This window comes from Oenanthe melanoleuca, chromosome 3 (assembly GCF_029582105.1).
Source record: "Oenanthe melanoleuca isolate GR-GAL-2019-014 chromosome 3, OMel1.0, whole genome shotgun sequence".
Lineage (NCBI taxonomy): Eukaryota > Metazoa > Chordata > Aves > Passeriformes > Muscicapidae > Oenanthe > Oenanthe melanoleuca.
The window spans coordinates 68,970,264-68,991,037 of record NC_079336.1 but is presented as its reverse complement, the minus strand read 5'-3'; the positions used below and the strand labels follow the sequence as shown (position 1 = coordinate 68,991,037).

Here is a 20,774-nt window from a genome sequence, read left to right as displayed (position 1 = left end):
ACCTATGGGTACTTCTGAGCTCTGGCTCCCCACAGCAGGAACCAGGCTGCTTTTCATTTCAAAGAGACTGCAGTCACCCACCAGCTTCACTTCTGTCTTCACTGAGTTCAGCCAGTTGGCTCCTTCTTACTGCATTTTCTTCTCTGCGTCAATTGGCACCCAGTGAAGAGAGGATTATGTCGCTCTTGCCCCCATGGGTGGAGATAAGCAAAGGATTTAATTTCAAGGGACTAATCTGGGACCTCCAGAATTCAAAGCATGTAACAGCAAGTCATTGCTCTAGAGCTGACCTTGTGATCTAAAAAAGGAGAGACTAATACCATCTACTACTGTGGGACTACAGGAATGTGTGGGTTCTTTTGAATATATGGTAAAGATGTTAGTGTCTGACATCTTTTCATTTCCAGCTGATAAATGATCCCTCTTCTTCCCCTTCCACTTGTTCAATGTACTACCTGTGGGAAAAGAAATCAAATTAGCATCTGTTACAGATAATTTTCCAGCTTTAGGGGAAAACTGTCAATAATACTTATTTTATAAGCCATATATAGAAAACACATTTTTCAATTGCTAGAATTATGATGTCAATTTAAAATTGTTATGTTTCTAATTGATGCAGGAGTTATAATTAAGAGAAAAAGTGGAGAAATTCCATGCCCACTGGCAGTTGAAGCCTTTGCTGCTCACCTTAGCTACATCTGCAAATATGATGATAAATACAGCAAGTAAGTAAGAAGATATGCATGTTTGTGTGTACTTCTTTCACACCTTCTCTGTTGCTGCAAGGCTTGAGTTGTTCATGTTGAGCTGCATCTGAGGGCCCAATGCTGCTTTCACTGAGTCTGATAGAACTTCTGTTTAAATCAAAGATCAGATGCTGGCTCTGCACAGAGAAAGAATTGCATTGCTGGTGTTGGTTTGGCTCTATCTACCCATCCATCAGTCAAAAAAAAAATTTTGAGACACAGGTCCTTTGCATCTTATAAATGACTTTTAAGAAGTGATAGAAGGATGAGCCAGCAGACAGATAGAGAATTCAACAGGGGTCTACCAGCTCCACAAGCCTCTCAGGCTAGCTCAGCTCTCCATCTCTAGCAGTAGATGGTATTTAGTTGATAATCTGTGACATTTGCATTTCCTGGAGCCAGAAAAAATAAAGACATTCAGTTATGCATGTAAAGCTGATCTACACAATAAGAGAGCAGAATGTAGAACTTTTGGCTCCTGAATTCCAGTTGGTGTCCTCAGTGTTAGCTCTTAATGTAGCAGGGAGGAACAGAAGTAAGAATAGCAGTAGTGAAGCTTGGCTGTGGGAATAGCATGAAGTACAGAAGATTTCAGGAACTAGAAATTGAGAAGAGAGAAAAAGCAGCACAGATTTTTCAAGGCAGTTCTGGGCAAGGCAGCAAGAATTCAGTAGAATATATGAAAAAGGAGGAGGTGGATGCTGGAGAATGATATTGGGATCTGATCTGAAGAAATCAACGCGGAAAAGAGCAGGGGTAGTAGATTTAAATGGTTACTAAAAAAATAAAAGTAGGAAAATGGAAGAATGGGAAATCTTATGACTGAAGAGAGAATATTCTGGCAATCCTAGAATTAGTCAGAACCTAAATATAAAGATGTCAGTCCTTTCTAGTTCTGCCTTGTGGTCCACCTACCAGCAGTGTACGCTCTCGCTCTACCCCCACATCCTCCCACCTACTGCTGACAGCAGCAGTAATCATTCTTCACTCACAATAAACCTGAGGAGAAGCATCAGCAAGCTTCCCAAAACCGTAATGTAATATGACTGAGGCTTTTTTATTAGTTACAAATTGAAGGGATTCAGACCTACATCTCCCATCACAAGGATATTTGTCATGGGTGTGCTCAAGGAATGTTTATCAGTACTCTTATTTACATGGAGTGATACAGAGGTGAGAGTGTTATTGAAGTTTGCTTCTGAGAGCAAGGAGATCTGTTCTTTTACACACTACCCCAAATCTCAAAAACTGTTCAAATTTTACTGTTAATGTCTGTTAAATACATAGTACAAAATTTCTTTAAATAATACTTGAACCAGGCATTAAGCCCCATGTCTGCTTCTCCTTTAGGACTGCAGGATCTTTGTGTGGGGTGATTTCTCACATCCTAGTTGCAATTGCTTTGCTGAACAGTGTTTTTCCCTCCTTTCTTGGCTTTTAGGTATTTCATTTCTCACAAACCAAACAAGACCTGGCAACAAGTGTTCTGGTTTGCCATCAGCATCGCTATAAATAACGCCTACATCCTCTACAAAATGTCAGAGGCCTACCATGTGACAAGGTACAGCCGCGCACAGTTTGGTGAGAGACTTGTAAAGGAGCTTCTGGGCTTGGAGGACACCTCACCCACCCATTGATGCTTTGCTCTTGGTGGCATAGGCAGGGGCTGGAGGGAAAGCAGAAGATACCACACCTGGAGCAGCAAAGCAAGGAACTTGTGACACCACCAGTGCTGTCATCCAAAAACGCCAAGTGACACCACTAGAGAGGTGCAAACTTTGTTCCTAGTATCAGCTGGATGTAAACATGTTGTGCAGAAGGTGCCACTGGAAAAGCTGACACAAAATTGCATATGTGAATGCCCTGTGGGAATCTGTACACCCAAACCAGACTTAAATTAGCCATCATCTCAATGCTATTTGTTGAACGGGGTCATCTTGTAAAAGTTCCTTTTGGGCCAAGAGCTTGTCAGAAGCTGGCACAGCTCAGCAGTCCTAGATGGGTATTACAGGAAACTCTCCAGCTTCCTTGGAGTTATTAAATTCTGGACAAGCCCTGTGAGGCTGCGCCGTGGGCTGTGGCTGCCATCCTGCACGGTGTCACTGCTGTCCTGCACAGGAGCACTGCAGCAGGCATCCTGACAAACACCACCTCCACAGGCAGGCAGCCAGGAACTGAGGACCAGTCATCATTTTTTCTTTCTGTGGTTTTTTGTTTTTCCCCTTTGTTTTTATTAATGTAATGTAAGACAATTTGATCCCAATTAGAATGTAGGAAAATTAGGAGGAACCAAGTACATTAGTGAATTTAAAATGGCAAATATATTACACTGATTTTCTTTTGTAACCAGGATGAAACATTTTATACACAAACAGTGATTAATACTGTAAGTATTAACAGTGAGTAAACCAGTAAATAATACTGCCTCACATCTTAACTGCCACGGTCAGTGTACAGGTGAGAAATCAAAATATATCAACTATATTTTTCTTGATTTCAACTGTATCTTAAATGTTGCTTAAAAAGCTAATGATAAGGACTGTTAAAGTTTTAAGAACAATAATTTCTTGATTTTTCTTTGGTAAATGTCAATTCCTTTTTGGTCCACTTTAGAATTTTGTTTGGTACACAGTTGGCAGAAAAAAAACAGTCACTTATAGCCAAGTGTTTCCCATTATCACTGTGGGGTGTTCTGTAGGAATTCTTTTTGGTAGAGTTCAGGGCTTGTCACAGTAGTTGTAATTAAGCAGATTACATGTTTAGCAAAATGACGTAGCATTTTGTCTTAGAAAAGGAAAGAAGTCCAGTTGCAGCCAACCTTAAACCTTGCTAAAACAGAGCAAGCCCAAAGAGTTCTTCAGTTCTGAGTGACACTGTAGAGGACAAGCATCACCATGAGCTGATGGCCAAGGCCATGTTTTGGTGCTCATGGAATCTCAAAACCACTGGAGTTTCAGAAAACAATGCCAAGAGAAAGAGGTATGATTGAAGCGAGGGAATCAATACTGAGGGGAAGTACTACCCTGCCCTCTATATTTTATTGATTTCAATCCACAACTCAATCATCAAATAACTTTGTATTCTGAAGGTTAGCAGTGATGGCACAAACAGAATGGCATTAACTTACAGGGCAGAAAACCATATTGATCAGAGAACCCCAAGCCTGAAAAGTTTTACTCCCAAAGAATGACTCAAGTTGATTCAAGAGGAATGGAGAGAATGATTGATTTATCAGTGTAAATCTTACCAGGTTACATGTATCTATCTGACAAGAGGCAATAGAGGGTAACCAGCATAAATTTGGAAACTCAGATTTCATCATTCTATTACGTGCAAATGCATAGAATGTAAATAATAACAGAGGAAGAATCCAGCAGTAGCTAGGAAATGAATGACTAGCCCATGGAGTATCCTTGCACTGACACCTTTCTGTTTCCACCAAAGTCTTACTGTTTGGTGTAGACCTAGAGGCAGATCTCACCTGGCTGCAAGGAGAGAAGGGAATGGCCAGCTCCATGGTGGTTCTGCTTGTGCTACAGCCTGGAGCCTGCTCTGCCTGTCAGCTGCACAGTGAACAGCAGCAGGACTCCTAAGCATCCTTTTCACTTCTCAGTCCACAAGGTGTCCACCCAGGAAACATGGGAGAAAGGACAAAACTTTGTGCACTGAGGCCTCCTAACCACAAAAGAAGGGAGTGGGTTTGTACCACTCTAGCCCTTGACAATGCACAGGAACCCAAGGATGAGTTCAAAGTTTCTTGGCTCTGCAGAAAACTGAGACCACTCCTCTTCAGACTGTGTTTGATAGCTGGTTCTTGTCAGTCTTGTAAGTCTTTGAAGGGAGACAGCAGCTAGCCTGAAGCATGAAAAATAAATGTTCAGCAATATAAACCTACAGTTTTCTTTTTTCAGGAAATTTCCCAGAGTGTTCTTATTGCTCCCTGCTTCAGACAATGCCAGCCTATATTGGATCAGGAAGTGTAGCTACTGCTCATGATATCCCATAAATTTATATGGTGGTTAAAACTGGGGCAGTAAGGAAAAGTTTGGCTGGAACTTTGCTGATGGGAGGGCTTCAATGAACAGTAGCTGCTTCCTTACACTCCCATGCCATGCTGGAGTATGTGCAGGATACCCATGCCCCCAGCAGACATGGGATGGTTTCCAAGACCACCTGGCATTTCTGAAGAGCAGGCAGACCACTCTCCAGCTCTGTTGTAGGCCCCTGGGATAAATCTGGAGCCCTTGGCCAATTGTTACATAACTATGTATGCTTAAAGGCCTGGATTTAGGCCACCCCGTACAGAAAATGCCTTTTCTTTTTTAGGTGACAGTAGGCCTGAGGCCTTGGAATATTTAATTTTTCACCAATGTATGCATTTAATTATGTGGATTACTTGAGCTCAGATTATGAGGTCCTAGCTTTTTGCCTCAGGGACTGGGTCCTGAGTAGTTTTCCCTAGAATTGGTGTTGATGGGGGATTACACAGTGGCTGACTATTACAGGGAAGATGCTTTAGTCTCCTTTGTAAAGGAGCAAAATGAAGACAAAATTATAGCTTTGCAATGAATTTCATTTTCTTAGCCTTAACCATCCCTCATCATTTGGAACTGTTGTTCTTATCATGCACAAACATTCCATAAGTAAGCAAAAATATTTATATATATTTGTATGTACAAAATGCCTGAATTTTGGCTCTCAAAGCCAACAAGCAAAAGCCACCAAAGTGTAGTCTATATCTACAGATAACTCTTCCCCTTTATCTTTTCCTTTTATTGACTGGAAGTGAATAGGGTTGGGGAAAGTTAAGATTTCTCCTTGTTGAAAAAGCATCTTGCACTTTTTCTGTTACTACAACCAAGGCAAAGTAATTAAGGAAGACAGGATAATTTTTAAAAGGCTAAAGTTTGTCAACTGTGTAGGATTATTTCCTTTACTGCAAACTGGCTCACTTAGATTTGGTTCCCCACCTGCTTGTAACATTAAAGCTTCTACCTAATTAAAGAGGGGAAAAAAGTCTCAAAGTAGTGCAAGGATGCTCGTTATAGTGTGTGTGTGTCAAATTGTGAATAGCTTGTGAAATGATAGTTTGGGTTGTTTGTAGCCTTAAGACAATCTGGGTAAGAGATCTGAGAACTCAGCAGTAGATGAAATGCAGTCGAAATGCTGACCAGGTCACAGAGGAATGTCTCTCAATTTTTTCAGGAAAAAAAAGAAGTTTGACACTGAAGTAGTGAAGGGAGCACAGCACAGCTCCTTTCTCTCCTGCTGAATTGAATTTTCACCGGCATGTACTTCTAAAAACTGATAATTACTTGTTCATGGTATGCAAACTTTGTTTCAAACAACTGAGACCATCAGTAGGACATACCAACCACCTTCTATGCACACTACTTTCAGGAAATGTCTGTCCTGCCACGATCCATTCTTGGAAAGCATTTCTTTTCCCAGTGTGTAATACCACACTTGCCAGAGCTTAGAAGCCACTGGGAAGTGGTTTCCACTGTTGTCTTAGTTGAAAAATGTTTCAAGGGCTTGCAGGAATTCTGCCACTTTTTACTTCAGCCCATCTTGTGCAATAATGCACAATTTAAAGAAATCTCATCTTCATTTTTTGTTTCTATGCTCTATTCCCAACCCCTCTATATACAAGTAGTTTAGGAATCCTAATTTAGAGAAGTACAACTTTGTTTTCTTCAGGTAATTCCTAGAAACAATTGAATTTTGCAACTCAAAAACAGCATTCCTGTTCTTTACCTCCAGCTGTATTTCTGTGGCCTTTTTTTTCCCGAAGATGTTGTTTTCTTTCTAAGAGTTGTTTAGAAGTCTGTCTTGAGCTGGTGAGTAGTGAAAGAAACCTCTAGTATCTCATTCTTCCACACCTTATTCCCCTTGTGCTGGAGCTGATTCCACTGATGAGTGGGGATTATGCTGCTCTGATAATTCTGTGCATCTCTGGTACTTTCCAAGCAAGGATTGCAAAGTGCTGTAACAACCTCAGCACTCATGAGACATCATTAGCTTTCCAAAGCTTCTCCTTTCCTACCAGGCACAGCACAGATAAGGGGCATGATGAAGCTGTAAAGTGGAGTTTGCACTCCTGCTGATTAAGGCCATGTTCTTTGTTTTCAGTGACTTGGTCCTTGTTCAAAAGCACTTTTCCAAACTAGAAATGGAAGTATGTCAAATATCATTTTCCCCTAAGTAAGGGCTGTGGGACTTAGCACAGGTTCCTTCATACAAGCTGGCATGAGTCAAAACCAAATTGCACTAAAGGTAAGTGAAAATTTGATAAAATGTAGGAGCTCAACAAGCCTAGGGGAACTTTGATAAATGGAAAATCTGAAACTCTGCAATTGTCCAGTAAACAGTGTGAAATTCAGAAAAATAATTACTGAGTTGAGAAAAGTCACTGAGGTTTAGATGGAATAGGAGGTCTTCCATCCTACTCTGTTATGGAATTTGCCATGGCACTTTCTTCATGTTGGATTGATGTAAGATTGGTTGTAAAATGAGCTCTTCTCAGTCTGGCTAAGAAAAACATTGAAGTGTCGAAGATCTGATCACAGTTTCACAAGGGCAAGAAACTCTAAGCTCAAAACAGGTATATATTTGGCCTGCTGTTAACTAGGATACTTGCACCAACACATCATCTACTCAAAAGCAAGCCTGTCATCAGTGCTACTTGATATACCCTCATTCTTGCTGCAATTCTTCCTAAACTTACCTTTGTTTCCAGAAGCATCATGAACTGGAAGCACTTCTGTATCATCACCTCACTGTTGGGAAACAGTTGAGAATAGCTGTGCTTTGTAAAAAGGATCTCTTCCTCTTCTCTGGAGTGACAGCTTTGTCTCTCTGGAAATCTAGCCCTGGAGAAGCTTCCTGCCCCACACTTTTCTTTGCTTCCCTCATTCCTCACATTTAGGACACATCCAAAGCATCCTGCAGGTTCTTGGTCAGTCTGGAAGAGTTGCCAACACAGAGCTGGCCTCCAGCCTACTTTTGTAGCTTTGCTTTTCTGGTCCTTTCTGCTGTGGTGCAGATCTCAGATGAAACAGGGTATAGTTTCAGCAGGCTGTTCTGATTGCAATCACTGTGAAGGTGTTGTCTGCTTTGCTCCATTAGTGCTGCCCCAGCAGGTTAGAATGGACCCAGAGGTTCAGCAGCACCAATCCACTGCTCCAGCTGGAATGGCTGGAATATTCCTCAGCTCTGCATTGCTCGTAGAGAGAGACCTTTGACAGGGTCTGGGGATTTTCTTTGTGTTTTGCTTTGTTTTTTGAAGCCCTTTCACTCTGATGGGTTTGGAGAACAGCTGTTAAGTATCATGAAAAGGCCTTAAGTGGTAAATCCCTTTTGTATCACCCTTTTGAAGTAATAATTGCTTATTTTGGATGTCAGGGTGGTCCATGTGATGTGTAGTGCAAAAACCTTACCCAGGAAAGCATCATTAGCTGTACCTGAACAACCTTGGATGCCTGGGGCTCTGGGTGAGCATCCCAGGGGAGAGGACTGCCATGCTGAGCTGTAGGACCGTGGTGTGCAGGACCTGGCTGGGGAAAATAGCTGAGGAGACACAAGACCATAATTTGCAACTCATGCTCCTTGGACAAGCAGACTTCATAGTCAGGCTGGTCTCAGAAGTTTTTCTAGGAAAGGAAATTTCCAGTTTTCTCCCAGCCCCAGCAACTCTGTTTCTAAAATAAACACTCTGGCAAATGCTTTCACACTTCAAATATTTACAGTGTGCTCTGGTCTTCAGAGCATTTTGACTTATTTCCACTAGTTCCTCTAAAAAAGCCTAGAAATTGAAAAGCAAAACACAGTGCACTAGGTTCCGCTGTCCAGAACCCCAACCCACTTGTGTCAAAGAAACTTTGTGGTCTTATTCTCAAATAATCTGTGTCAAGGCATTTGCAAAATGTGAACAATTTGCATGTCTCTATGAAACATAGTTGCTCATTTGACAAAAAACAGTTTGCAGGTCTCTCTCAGACTTATTTTGCAGCCTGGATTTTTCTTCTAGCTATAAACCAAATCTTTGCCTAGAATTTCAGTACCGAAATAAAAAAATAGCTTGATCCCATGGTCTGGGGGTGATATCAGAGATAACAAAACTCAGGTTTATGCCAGTGATTAATCTGATCCTGTACGGGTGAGGCTGATCAGCATGGTCTGACACAAGGAGGAGTTCAAGGGCAACAGTGGGTTTGAGAAGGCAGAGGAAAGTTCAGAGGATGGGGCACGAGGAGAGAAGAACCAGGTGATCCCTTCTAACTCTCATCATTCCAGCATGTATATCCCCCTCTCCTGCTGCCTTTGAATTAAAAGGCTGATGTTTAACATAACCAGCCTGCACAGCTGATTTAGTAACACAAACCCTGCTTTGGCTACCCACATCCCTGGCCTCACCCCATGCCTTTCCTTAGACTCTACATGTTCAGTAGTCATCAGCCTTGGAGTCACAGCACTGCTGCATGTCAGCACAGCATGGAAGCTACAGACTGTGGAAGCACCACAGGAGAAACAGGAACCATGGGGATTCTGGAGGAGTCTCCCCCTCGACATCTTGTTTTCTTTTATTTTTCAATGTGTGCAACTTACATTCCATCAAATGCAGTGACAGTTCCAAATGCAAAGATGGGCCTTAGCTGGCTGAGTGCTTTCAACACCACTGGGCTCACACCATCAGCAACTGCAGTTCTGTTGCAAAGCTCCATATTCTTTATAAATCTAAAGATTTCTGTTGAAAGCATAAATTTACAGAGGTAAAGTATACACTGCAAATGACTTTTTTTCTTTCATTTTCCTTTTAAAAATCTCAGAGCAATTTTATAACAGCCAAGTCTTTCAGGAAATGCAGGTGTGTGTGACCTCTTCACAGTAAGAGACACGCAACTGTATTTCTGCATGGGACAGGGAACTACTTTTGTGACACCAGTTTTGTTCTACACAAAGGCACGCTTGCAATAAATTTTTACAAGTTTTGTACACCATAAGCTGAATTCCGAGTTCCAAAAATGTGAAGTGTGGCAACAATAACAAAATGGATTTATAGTATCACTCTGATATCTTGTCATGTGATTTTATTTCTTCAACAAAGTTTGTTTACAATCAACAACTTTGAAATACAGTCAGATATATTACCTGTTGCTTTTCCTGTCTTGTTATTTTCTGAAATAGGTGGGGGAGGTGGTTGGTCATGGTCTGGGTGAGTAAGAGAAAGGATGTAGAGAACACACTGCAAGAGAAGTTACAGGTTCACACTCTGAGGCTGTTAGAATCAAACCTACCATCTTTTTCCAGCCTTGGGGACAAAGGACTTGAAAAAACCTTTCAGTGTAGTCTGTACACAGGCATAGGAAAGGGGACCACTGTCCCCCCATGCCATCCTGACTCCCCTTCCCAGTCACCTGGAATGACAGAGCAGGGTGGACACAAGGACAGGGAGAGCTGTCCCAGCCCTCAAATATCTCTGCTGAACAGAGCCAGCCCTTTGTCCTCACTGCTCAGGCTCTTCCTGGAGAGCACTGTCTGCACCAACCCCATGGCCTGTGTGCCAAATGAGTGACATCTGCAGCCAAAACCAGACCTGTGTGACCTGCAGATGGCTGCTGATTCACAGCTCCAAGTCAGCAAGTTGCTTGGACCTGGTTTAAACCTTATTCTACCAAGGCAGCAGAAGCCTTGCAGGAGAACACATGATGAGGCTACAGTCAGTCATCAATAAAGATGTCCCCCATGCCTTGGGCTGTGCCCCTCCTTTCCCTGTGGCGGCAAGGGCTTCACTGGGACTGGGCTGCCCAGTATCTCCAGGTGTGAGTGTGACTCAACACTGACCTCTGGCCAGGATCTCTTGGGCTGCCATGTCTGGTTTGCAAAGGTCTTTCTTCATAGCATCTTGTGTTTTCCACATGAAGGAATTATTCTGCACCTAAGCTGTGCTAAGAAAAAGAATTTCAGGGAAAAAAAACCAATAACAGAAGCAACCAGCAACAAGCCCCTTAACCTATTTGATGTCTTCATGGACTTAATCTCTAGGAGGGGATTATTTGCCTGAAGTTGCTTAGTATTACAAAAGGTGGGGGGCCAAGAGATTCTGGCTGTTCAACACAGTCAAGTCTCAAACCTTTTCAACATGTAAGTAGCTGTATTGGCAGCCCATAATGCTGGTCTGAAAGACAGTCTGTCCCCTTCACAGCAGAGACAGACTCTGCTGTGTGTTTTTTGCACCACAACAGTCACTGCAGAGCAGCAGGGGGGGAGCTTCTGGGTTTCTGCTCTGAGACTTCACATCAGGCTCAGGAAGCGATCAAACCACAGGGTGTGCCCACAGCTCAGAGTGGAGGCTGGCTCATCCCAAAGGACAGCAGAGGCTGGAAATGTGTGTGTGCATCATCATGGGGGTGGATCAGCATGGCCACAGCCTGGCTCAGGGCAGGGCTCCCCAACACAGGAACAGCCATGCACAGATGGCTCCCCACGTCACTCCACAGGCACACACAGCAGGAGGGACCTAAGGAGGGGATTACAGGGCCCTGCAGTGAGACCAGCTACACAGCAGATGAGATGTGCCATAAACCAGCTGGGAATTTCTCCTTGTTCCCTGTCATGGCTGGAGAGTCACCCCCAGCAGCACAGCACTTTGCTCCCTGGATGTGCCCTGGCCAGAGCTAATGCTGTGTCTGATCAGGCCACACCAGCAGAGGTACAATAAACAATGCAAATCATCTCTAACACACTAACTGAGTAAAAGAAGGAATTTAATTTATGCAATCATGAAGCCCAGGATCTGATTGACACAGACACACACGTTACCTTGGCACTGTCATTTACAACATTGCCATCCATTCAGACCAGGCCAGGGCCTGCAGTAACTCAATCTCCCATGAAGGTATTCTCAGGAGAATTTACAATTAATTCCAACAACATGGTCTTTATTAATTGAGCCAAACCTAGCATTCCCTTTTGCAGTGTTTTCTAATATCCTGTTCCACTTGTTCCTCTGTCCCCAGAGAGGAACAGAGGGAGTAAAAATGCCACCTCACAGACACTGCAGAGGACACCCCCAGCAATCACCAAGCCAAAGCACAGACTCTCCTAAAGCACCCTCACCTGAGATGTGAAAAATCACTTTACAGGCAGTAATGAATGGCATCTCATCAGACCCCTGCAAAGCAAAGCCATCTCCTCTCTCTCTTCAGAGACAGTCTCCATGCAGCAGTTTCCTTAGATTGCAGCACAGCCACAGTTTTGTCTTTGGGAATGAGAGTTTAAGAAATCAATACACAAAAGGTGATATGAATCGAGAAGCCAGAAACCTCTCTTGCCTCTCTTATATTCCAAGGTGAAGACTTGGACAGGATTCTTCAGGAACACCTGCACCAGCAATACTGGCACAGGATTCCTGTATTTTACCAGGGCTTTTTTTACAGACTGTATTTCCTGTCACAGGTTTTGCCTGGGAATCTGCAGTCTGTCCCTCATCCAAGAAGCAAGAGCAGCAGCAAGGGATTCACAGGGAATTGGCAATCCACAAGTCTGGATAAGAATCAGCTCCCCTGAGCCAAGGGACTCACCTGCCACAGTGCAGCCACTGCCCTGCACTGGTCTGGAGGCAGCTGGTACCAGCTGCAGTGTGAACACACCGAGGTGCAACAAGCCAAAACATGCTTCTTTTTCTACTCCTGTGACTCAGAGCTCGACTGCAACCTTAAAAGAAATGTTAGCTTCTCCTCCTGCCAGAGTCAGACTGCCCAAGGGCAACAAGGCAGGATTTAAGATGGCAGCATTGTCTCGGACCCTTTGAGGAACAAGCAAAGCAAACGTCTCCCATTTCTCCTGGACACACACAAAATTTAGAAACAGTCAGCTACAGTGATGCTAAAAAATAATCCCCAAAAAAATGGAAAGGTTTGAGGGAAAGCAGGGAGGGAAGAGGCATGCATATGCTGTGAAGAAGACTAGCATCTGCAGGCAGCCATGCCAGAATAAATTGCAAATCACTCTCAGGAACTGGAAAAGTTCATTGTCTACAAGTCTACCAGTATCCCAGACTTTTAAAATTGAAACTGTTGGAGATAAAGACAAACACATGAATTAATGGACATAGTTTTATCTTGGACATATGGACTGGAAAAGTTGTCTTCAGGCATAAGCAAGTGTATTTGCACCCTGCCACAGAGGAAAGACCCCATTCAACACCTGCAAAGAAAAATGTAATTCTGTATACCTGCTGGTGCTCCTCCAGAGTATGTGTACTGTTCTTCTTGACATTCCAATTCATCTTTTTTCAGTCCTCTCCATTACTGTGCCAAACAACTCACCACCACCTAAAATCCACAGCTACTTCTGACACTGGGTGGAAGAGAGACATCCCAACAAGAAGCTTGGCATAACATCAGCATAGTGTTTCTGTGTTCAGATAGTCACAGTATTTTCACTCCTGTCCTGTAATTAATATTGAGCAGGTAGAGCACTGCTCTGTTCATTAAAGCAATTTACAAAGTGCCACTGCAGAGTTCCACAGTTCATCTTTCCAGACACCAGGTAATGTCAAGTATTTACTAAATTGGTCACAGATGATCACCCACTCTTTGCAGCCGGGCTGAGCAAAATAGTGCTATTAAATACTGCAAGTCAGGTTTAATAAACTTACTAAAACAGAAGAAATGCTTGCACATTTAATGAAAAAAACCTGCTACTGCAGCCAGGAGCTTGAGGTGTGTGACCCTGGAGGGTCTGAAAGGTACTTCAGTAGGACTCAGACCAGCTGTTAAATATCTGTGGCCCTTTCTTGGCCAGTGCAACAAACTGGCCATAGACAGCTCAAAACAATCATCCATACACAGCAGCATTCTCTTGCCTGAGATGGCAGCAGTCAATTTCAAGGCATGGTGCACTACAGTGATTTTAGAAGCTGCTTTTTGAACAAAAAAAAAAAGCCCTCCTGGCCTGGGGCAAGTACACACAAACACACACCAAGCACAAACATTCAAGTGGACTCAGTGGCTGCCAGCAACAGCTTTCTATTGCTCATGTCATAAGAAAAACAAAGTCAGGAACTTTTTCCCACAGGCCATATGATCTGTTTCTCGTGATTTTCCCAGCAGCATCACCACCATATTTCAATATAGAGTGGTGGTTCAGCAGGCCAGTGGTAAATCACAGATCATGAACAGCTTGCAGGCCTGGGAGGGACTCTTCCCTGATTGCTACCCCAAAGAGCACCTGCAGGGTGATGACCAGCTTCCCTCTGAGCAAGGGAGAGCAGATGCCAAACACAACTGGGCTGCAAGGGAGCTGCCCTGCCACAGCCCAAATGCTGGAAATGCTGTCCTGCAGCTCTGTGGGTGGGACCCAGCCTTGTGCCTGTGCATCAGATTTATCCACCAGACCCTAGTCCTCTCCCCTTGTGCTCACCCTACCTGCTGTCTCATTGATTTCTGGCCCCTGGTCCCAACCAGCTCTGCTTCTCTGCTGCAAATAACCAAGTGGCTTTTAATGCTACCTGAAAGGAGAAACAGAAAGAGTGAGAAAGAAGTTCCTCTGTTTCCTTTCGAACAAGGAGGAGCTATTTATAACATGGTGAAGTTCATGGTTGCACGAAAGCAGTGCCCTTCCCAGCTGACAGAGCCTCTCTAGCAATGACAGCCTTGCACTAGCCTGCAGGATTTCTTTTTGCCTGAGGTAGCTTAACCCAGTTTTTCATGTGGATAATGTAAATCAGCAGTGGATGAGATTTGATCTGGCTGCTGTTCTCTGGAGCTCTACACAAAGGCTGCAGCACCCAGGAATGTATGAGCAGCTCCATCTTCTTAGGGCAGATTTCTGTAGAAATGGGTGGTTGCAAAGTTCCCTTCCCTCACTGAAAGCAAGCCATAACCTCATCTGAAGTCAAGGGAAGTTATACTTGGAGTTCAAAAGTTGTCCTTCTCTCCTGTCAGCGCCTCAGGTCTGTGTGATAGAGGCAGTCAGCAGAGCACAAACTGCTCCCTAGGCAGGTGACCTAAATCCTGCTTTGCCCAAGGATGCTGCAGGGCACTGATGGGGTTTGTGTGCTGCCTTCCCTCCCTCCCCATCACCTAGGTGCTCCAGGGTGTCCATCCCACTGCTCCACAGTCCCTGGGGCTGATGAAGTCTCCCCTAGAGAGGGACAGCCTTCAGAGGCTCTGGTACCAGGGCCAGTGTCACACACAGCAGATCTGTATCCCACGGGTGCACACTCACACTGGGTGGCTGAAGTGACCAACCCTGCCCTTCCAGCAGGAGCATCTCTGGCCAAACAGGGCACGAGTGTCCCAAATAAGTGACAAGAACAGCAGAGCTGTTGGACTCTGAGCTGCTCAAAGCAGTGGGGAAAAGATGGAGCCGGGAGTATTCTGGGAAAGGGGGATAAAAGGTCACTAAGGGGGATAATTAGGCACCTTCACACCAGCCTTGAGTTTCACAGGAGGCTCCTTGGATGGACCCAAGCTTCCCAAGCCAAGCTGAGGCCAAAGAACTTGACTGTAACATTGCAGCTGTGGTTGGGAAATGGAGCAGGAGTTGCATTTGGCATGGCTGCCAAAAGTTAATTAAAACAACAAAAACAAACAGGGGAGAGGGCTGTGCATATGACAGGGCTCATCAGTGGAATCAGGTAGAGCTTGTGCTTATTACATGCGTCAGACCAAACTCCCCACAGCGATTCCTTTACCTTTCCACCTCCTCAGGCTAATTTAAGAGCTGTTCTTTGCAGCCCATAATAATAGCAAGAAAGAAAATCAAATTCTGTTCTGCCAAAAGGAGGAAACTGGAACGAGAGAACCAGCAGAAAACTTGTCTTGCTGCCATCTCTGGCTTTCCTAAGGAAATTCATGCTCCAGGGCATCCAGTCAAAGAGAGCAGAGCTGCCAACAGGATGCACGACTCTGATCCTACCCACAAGGGCAGCCAAGTCCATCTGCTGGGAATGGAAGGACATTTCCCCCAGATAAAACAGCAGTGGGCTGGGATGCATGGGGGAACACAGAAATAACCATCCTGCACACACAAGCGTTTTCTCAGGGAACACCTTGGGGTCACACTGCCTCTTTTATATGTACAACTCCCCCCACAAATCTCCCCTGTGAGGGGCACTAACCTCCCCTGCCCCAGCAGAGAGCACCAGCACAATAACAGAGCTCTTCACACAACAACACCAGCAGTAACACTGAGTGTGCCTCCTCCAAGTATACAAGTACTCAGGCAAAGCCAGAACTGAAGAAAGCAGGCTAAAGGTTCACCTTCCACTCACATAGATTTGGTCTCACCCTTTGTGTCCCCCATGAAATGACTTTTTATCAGCCAAATCTATATAAATGAATGCTTTTTTTTTTTCATCCTCCTGGGAAGTCATCTGATGGTCATTGCTACAAGGGCATTGCTCACTCCTGCTCCACACAGGCTGGCCACATCTTCAGCTCCATTACCAGGATGTGTTTAATCTGCACAAAGTGGAACACAGAAGTACTGCAGTACTGGCACAAGCCAAAACTGCAGGGCTGGTCCCAGCCAATCCCACAGTGCAGGGGCTCCCAGGGGCAAAAGCCACCTGCCCTTTTTGTCATGATTTCTCTAGCAATGGAGCCCAGGGTGCCCCACCTTGAACCAGGACCCCCTTTGTGCCAGGTGAGGATCTCCAGCAGCTCACACAAGCCTTTCCCCAGGCACTGCTAACGAAGGTCAAAATTCAAATGCAGCACAAAGATCTCTGCATCCAGGCTAATTGCAAATCCCATGGCATGCTTGTTTTCTTCAGAAGCTCTCAAAGACTGTCCTCAGGGACTTATGCAATGAAAAGACACCAGAATGTCAAAGATGCCATCTTCTATCTAAGAGACTATTGAAAATGCAGATTCTATGGGCTTATGTCTGTGGCAGTTTTGCATAGGAATAAAATTCTTTAGATTATGTAGAATTTGGTCCCCAAAGGCACTAAACTGCTATTCATAATAAAATACAAAAATAATTTACTAATCCTTTCCAGACTCATTTCTTCCCCATATTTTCTCAATGTGAAGGTCTGAAATTTAGAAACCATTTGCAGCCATTTTCCACTATAATATAAAAATCAGCCAGAAACACCTTCACATTTTACATGAGGGGTTGAGGATACCATTTTGTAAGTAGCAAGAAAAGTAATTTGAAATGAGAGCTGGAGATGGGAATTCTCCACTCAGCACATTAAATACCAGCTACTCAGTCACTCCTCCTGGGTGTGCTCACCTGGCACCTTCCTGGTGCTGCACTCTCTTCTCTTGCCTGCTGTGCTCCAAGGTGCTCAGTGCATCCATGTGTTTGTCCAACCTCAGGACACTTCAGGTGGAAAACATGAGCCAGCATGGATCAGTAACCAATTGCCTAAGGAAAGACCAAAGGAATGGAATTAAAACCAAATAGTATTACCTCACCTGGCCTTCAAGCTCCCATCAATCTTAGAGTCTTCCCAGTGCACATTGATACATATGCATGTTTTACAGCCCTGTTTGCCACTGAAAGGGTTGTCACATCTATGGAGTAATTTTCAACAATATGAAGTGCTTTTGCTCTAAACCTGGCACTTGGAAACATCTTTTTTTTTCTTTTTTTTTTTTTTTTTTTGTCTTCTCACTCACAACTTGCAAAGAACATCCACTAGTTAACTCTCTATCCATACACATCTTACTGTTCAGGATCTAACCTCTTCTTGTGCAGCCACCCTGCCTCTCTAGCTCAAAATGGGACAATTCTTGCTCCTTGCTGATAAAGGACTTCAGATTCAGCAGGGAAAGTGGCATCCACTCTGTGCCACTTGTAATTGAGCTATGTCTGTCTCTATTTTCCCCTCTTAAGATATACCAGCTTGATGTGCAAATACTTTGATTCATTCCAGACCTAATCCTGCTCTGTAAAATGGGAACCACAGAGATTCCCAGGTGGACAATTTTGGGGCTGCTCCCTGAGCAAATGGACAGGCCCTCCAGAGCATCAATTCCCATCAGCTGCCTGCAAGCACTGCTCATGGACATCTAACAGTGCTCTCTTTGCTGATTTCATCCAGAAAAATAAACAGCTATAGGCCCAACACTGATTTGCCTTGCCATGCTGGATTTGCTGGAAGCCAAGAAAGATGTAACACCCCTCAGGATTATTCAGAGCACTGCCTGGCTGTCTTTCTTACAAAGCTCCAATAACAAAGTGAGTGAAAGGCATCAGTGGGAATCGTACACAAGTAAAAACCATAGGGATCTCATCCTATTTTTCTGGAGTTGAAAGGAGGACCTTCACCCCCCATTATCCCCCTGTTTGCCTTGGGGACTGCTCAGGGAAGAGCTGTAGCTCTCTGTGTGACCTGAAACACCTGCTTCTTAGTTTAAGGGCTCAGTCAGTAAAGGCAAAAGTAAAGAAATGACAGAATCATATTCCAGAAGCTCTGATTCTATGAAAAAGTATTTTAAGGAGTTAAACATAATCAGCAGGGAAATGGCTGGCAGTTGAAGCTAAACATTCAGCCTGGAAGCAATTATTCATTAAAACAAACTTATATTGGAAGAGCCGACAAAAGGAGAATTAGATCAGCTGAAGATTTCCTGATTCTCAAATTCATCTGTTTCTCAAGATGTTTAAACTTCCTGAATTTTATTTTTAAAAACTAACCATCCCAAAAACTTCTGAAAATGTAGCTGGTCTTTTACATCTGAGCTCTTGCCAGAGGTTGCATCCAACAGAAGCTGAGCACTTGGCACAGATATCACTGTTGAAGATGTCACAGCTGATGTTGTAGAGAACAGGATGGCCTGATCTCATTTTTCCTTAAACTATGAATTACTGACTTTGAAATACATTCTAAGCTGGAGCCCTGCATCTCCTTCTCCACACCCTGTCACTTTGCACCTTTTTCTGCTTCACTTTTTTACCTTTTCTACTGAGACACCAAGAAGAGAATGCATGTGTAATTTTCATTTTCTTTTAAAGCTCCCCCCATGACAGAAACCCTGATCCTCAACAGTGACCTAAAGATGCCCCTCTCTCTCAAACACCTCGTTAAACAGGAAAAGTAAGAGCAACATCTTCACACAATTCTGAAACCAGCTGGCAGAGGGCCTAACACCAGTATGGTGTGCTCCATGTCACACAAAGCACAAACTGCATGCAGGGTGGAGCATTTTCTTTGTCCAGACTGCCTATATCCTTTATATCCTTTTCTAGCAGGAAACTCCTGTCAAACGCTGGCTTTATGCTGAAACAAAGACCTTGATGCAAAACTTAAAATCTTGTCTCTCTAACCCCTGTTCCTCCTCTCTTGATACTACAGGTGCTGCTGGCTCCAGATATAGCAATAAGGTTCTTTTGGCATAAGTTGTTATTATTATTACTATAACTATTATTATTATTACAATAGGCATCTCAACTGGGAGGCAAATCAGAGCATCCCTCACCTCAGTCTCTCTTATAAAAACGTAGCACTTGATTTTATGTTCTAGTTAAGCCAAGCTCAAAGTGCTTTCACTACCAAAGGTGACAACACTTTGTATTTGGGTTGCTGGCTCTTTTCTTTTTTTGTTTGTTTGTTTTTGCCAGTCTTCCCTATATTGTCTTATAGAATGAGCAGAAACACTATCCCAAAGGAGGAGAGGCAGGATCAGCATTCCTTTCCCTGTCAGCAGCAACAAATAGGCTGGCTCAGCTGAGCACAGAGCTGCCACCAGGAATCCACACCCATTCACTTCCAAACCAACCTGCTGGACAGGGAGAGAGGTGGCACAAAAGTTGAGAAAAGTATTTTACAGAAGTGGTGCTGATCACACTACCAGAGCACAAGAGACCCTAGGTAGTAATTTTCTAACCTTGTTTTTTCCAGATTACCAAAGGTGACCTTTAATTAATACAGGTTTGACAAAAAGCTATTTGCTACTTCCAGATCCTTTGTAATTAAAAAAAACCTCAAAAAATCCTTAGATTAAAAACATCTGCTGGGTAGAAATAGGAACTTGAAATCAAAAAGATCCCTCTTTCTGCATACAGAGCAGCAACTGGCTGCTGTGATGCAAGAAATCAAGTCAAATCAAAAGGGTATTTTGCACCCATTCAGATCTCTTGGAGGGCTATAGAGAGAACATCTGTGGACTGACTTTATTCCCAGTTTTTAAGCTTGATTACAAGCAGATCTTAAAATAGCTACTGGATGCTAGGCTGTAAATAAAATGTGCAGATTAACAAAAGCTGCAACCCTGATATTTGTACTCATTCTGTAATCATGGCTTATTATCCCAGAGTTTTTTTTCAGTGGCTTCGTTCATATGAAATGATTCTGTAGAGGAACAAGCCTCTTGCTAGAGCATTCTGTAAGAAGTTATTGATAGGAAATTATTCACTGTGTTTCAGGCTTGAAGGAGGACATAAGTGATGCCTGCATGCCACTCATGGCCATGTAAATTCATACAGCAGCTACATTTAAAATAAACCTTAGGCAAAATAAATATTAGTATTTGTGTACAAAAATTAAACACTTTAAAACAAATAAGGCTATGGCAATAACACCTCAGAACAGAACTGGACAATGCTCTATGGGATCCACTTCAAACAAGACAACAGTCCTTACCTCAAGCAGGTTGCAACATTTTTATCTCTCACAAAATTCAGCTTTCTTCCAAACAGACAGGCATCTTTTTGAAAATTATGGATTTTAAATGCTTTGTTAATCCACAAGGAATAAAGCTTAAATATTCTCTTATAAAAGCAGTATAAAGACATCAGCTTTTATGAACAGTGACAAGCCAGCACAGTAAACCTATGCATAAAAATGCTGCTAAAAAGCATGATCTGAATTTGCAGAAAAGGAATGGGAAACTTTTTATCAGAGCTATGTACTCAGGTAACGTGGCAACAAGGGAGTTCTGGTCAGCAGCAATGCAAAATTTGCTGGATGGCTCATTCAGTCCTGCTACTTACACTAAGTAGTGAACTAAGAACAGTACACACAGGAACCATGGAAGACTCTAGGCAGAGACATAACATACTCCT

General features: G+C 43.4%; 1 protein-coding gene across 1 annotated transcript in view; it reads left to right on the top strand.

Moving 5' to 3' along the window:
• The window catches only part of PGBD5 (piggyBac transposable element derived 5), a 67,227-nt gene extending 57,332 nt beyond the window's left edge, over positions 1 to 9,895 (top strand). Inside the window, exons 6-7 of the mRNA XM_056486587.1 lie at positions 620 to 725; positions 2,188 to 9,895. Of these exons, the coding sequence (XP_056342562.1) occupies positions 620 to 725; positions 2,188 to 2,383 (302 nt within the window). The 3' untranslated portion in view covers positions 2,384 to 9,895. The remainder of the gene's footprint in view (positions 1 to 619; positions 726 to 2,187) is intronic.
• Positions 9,896 to 20,774: the final 10,879 nt, after the last annotated feature.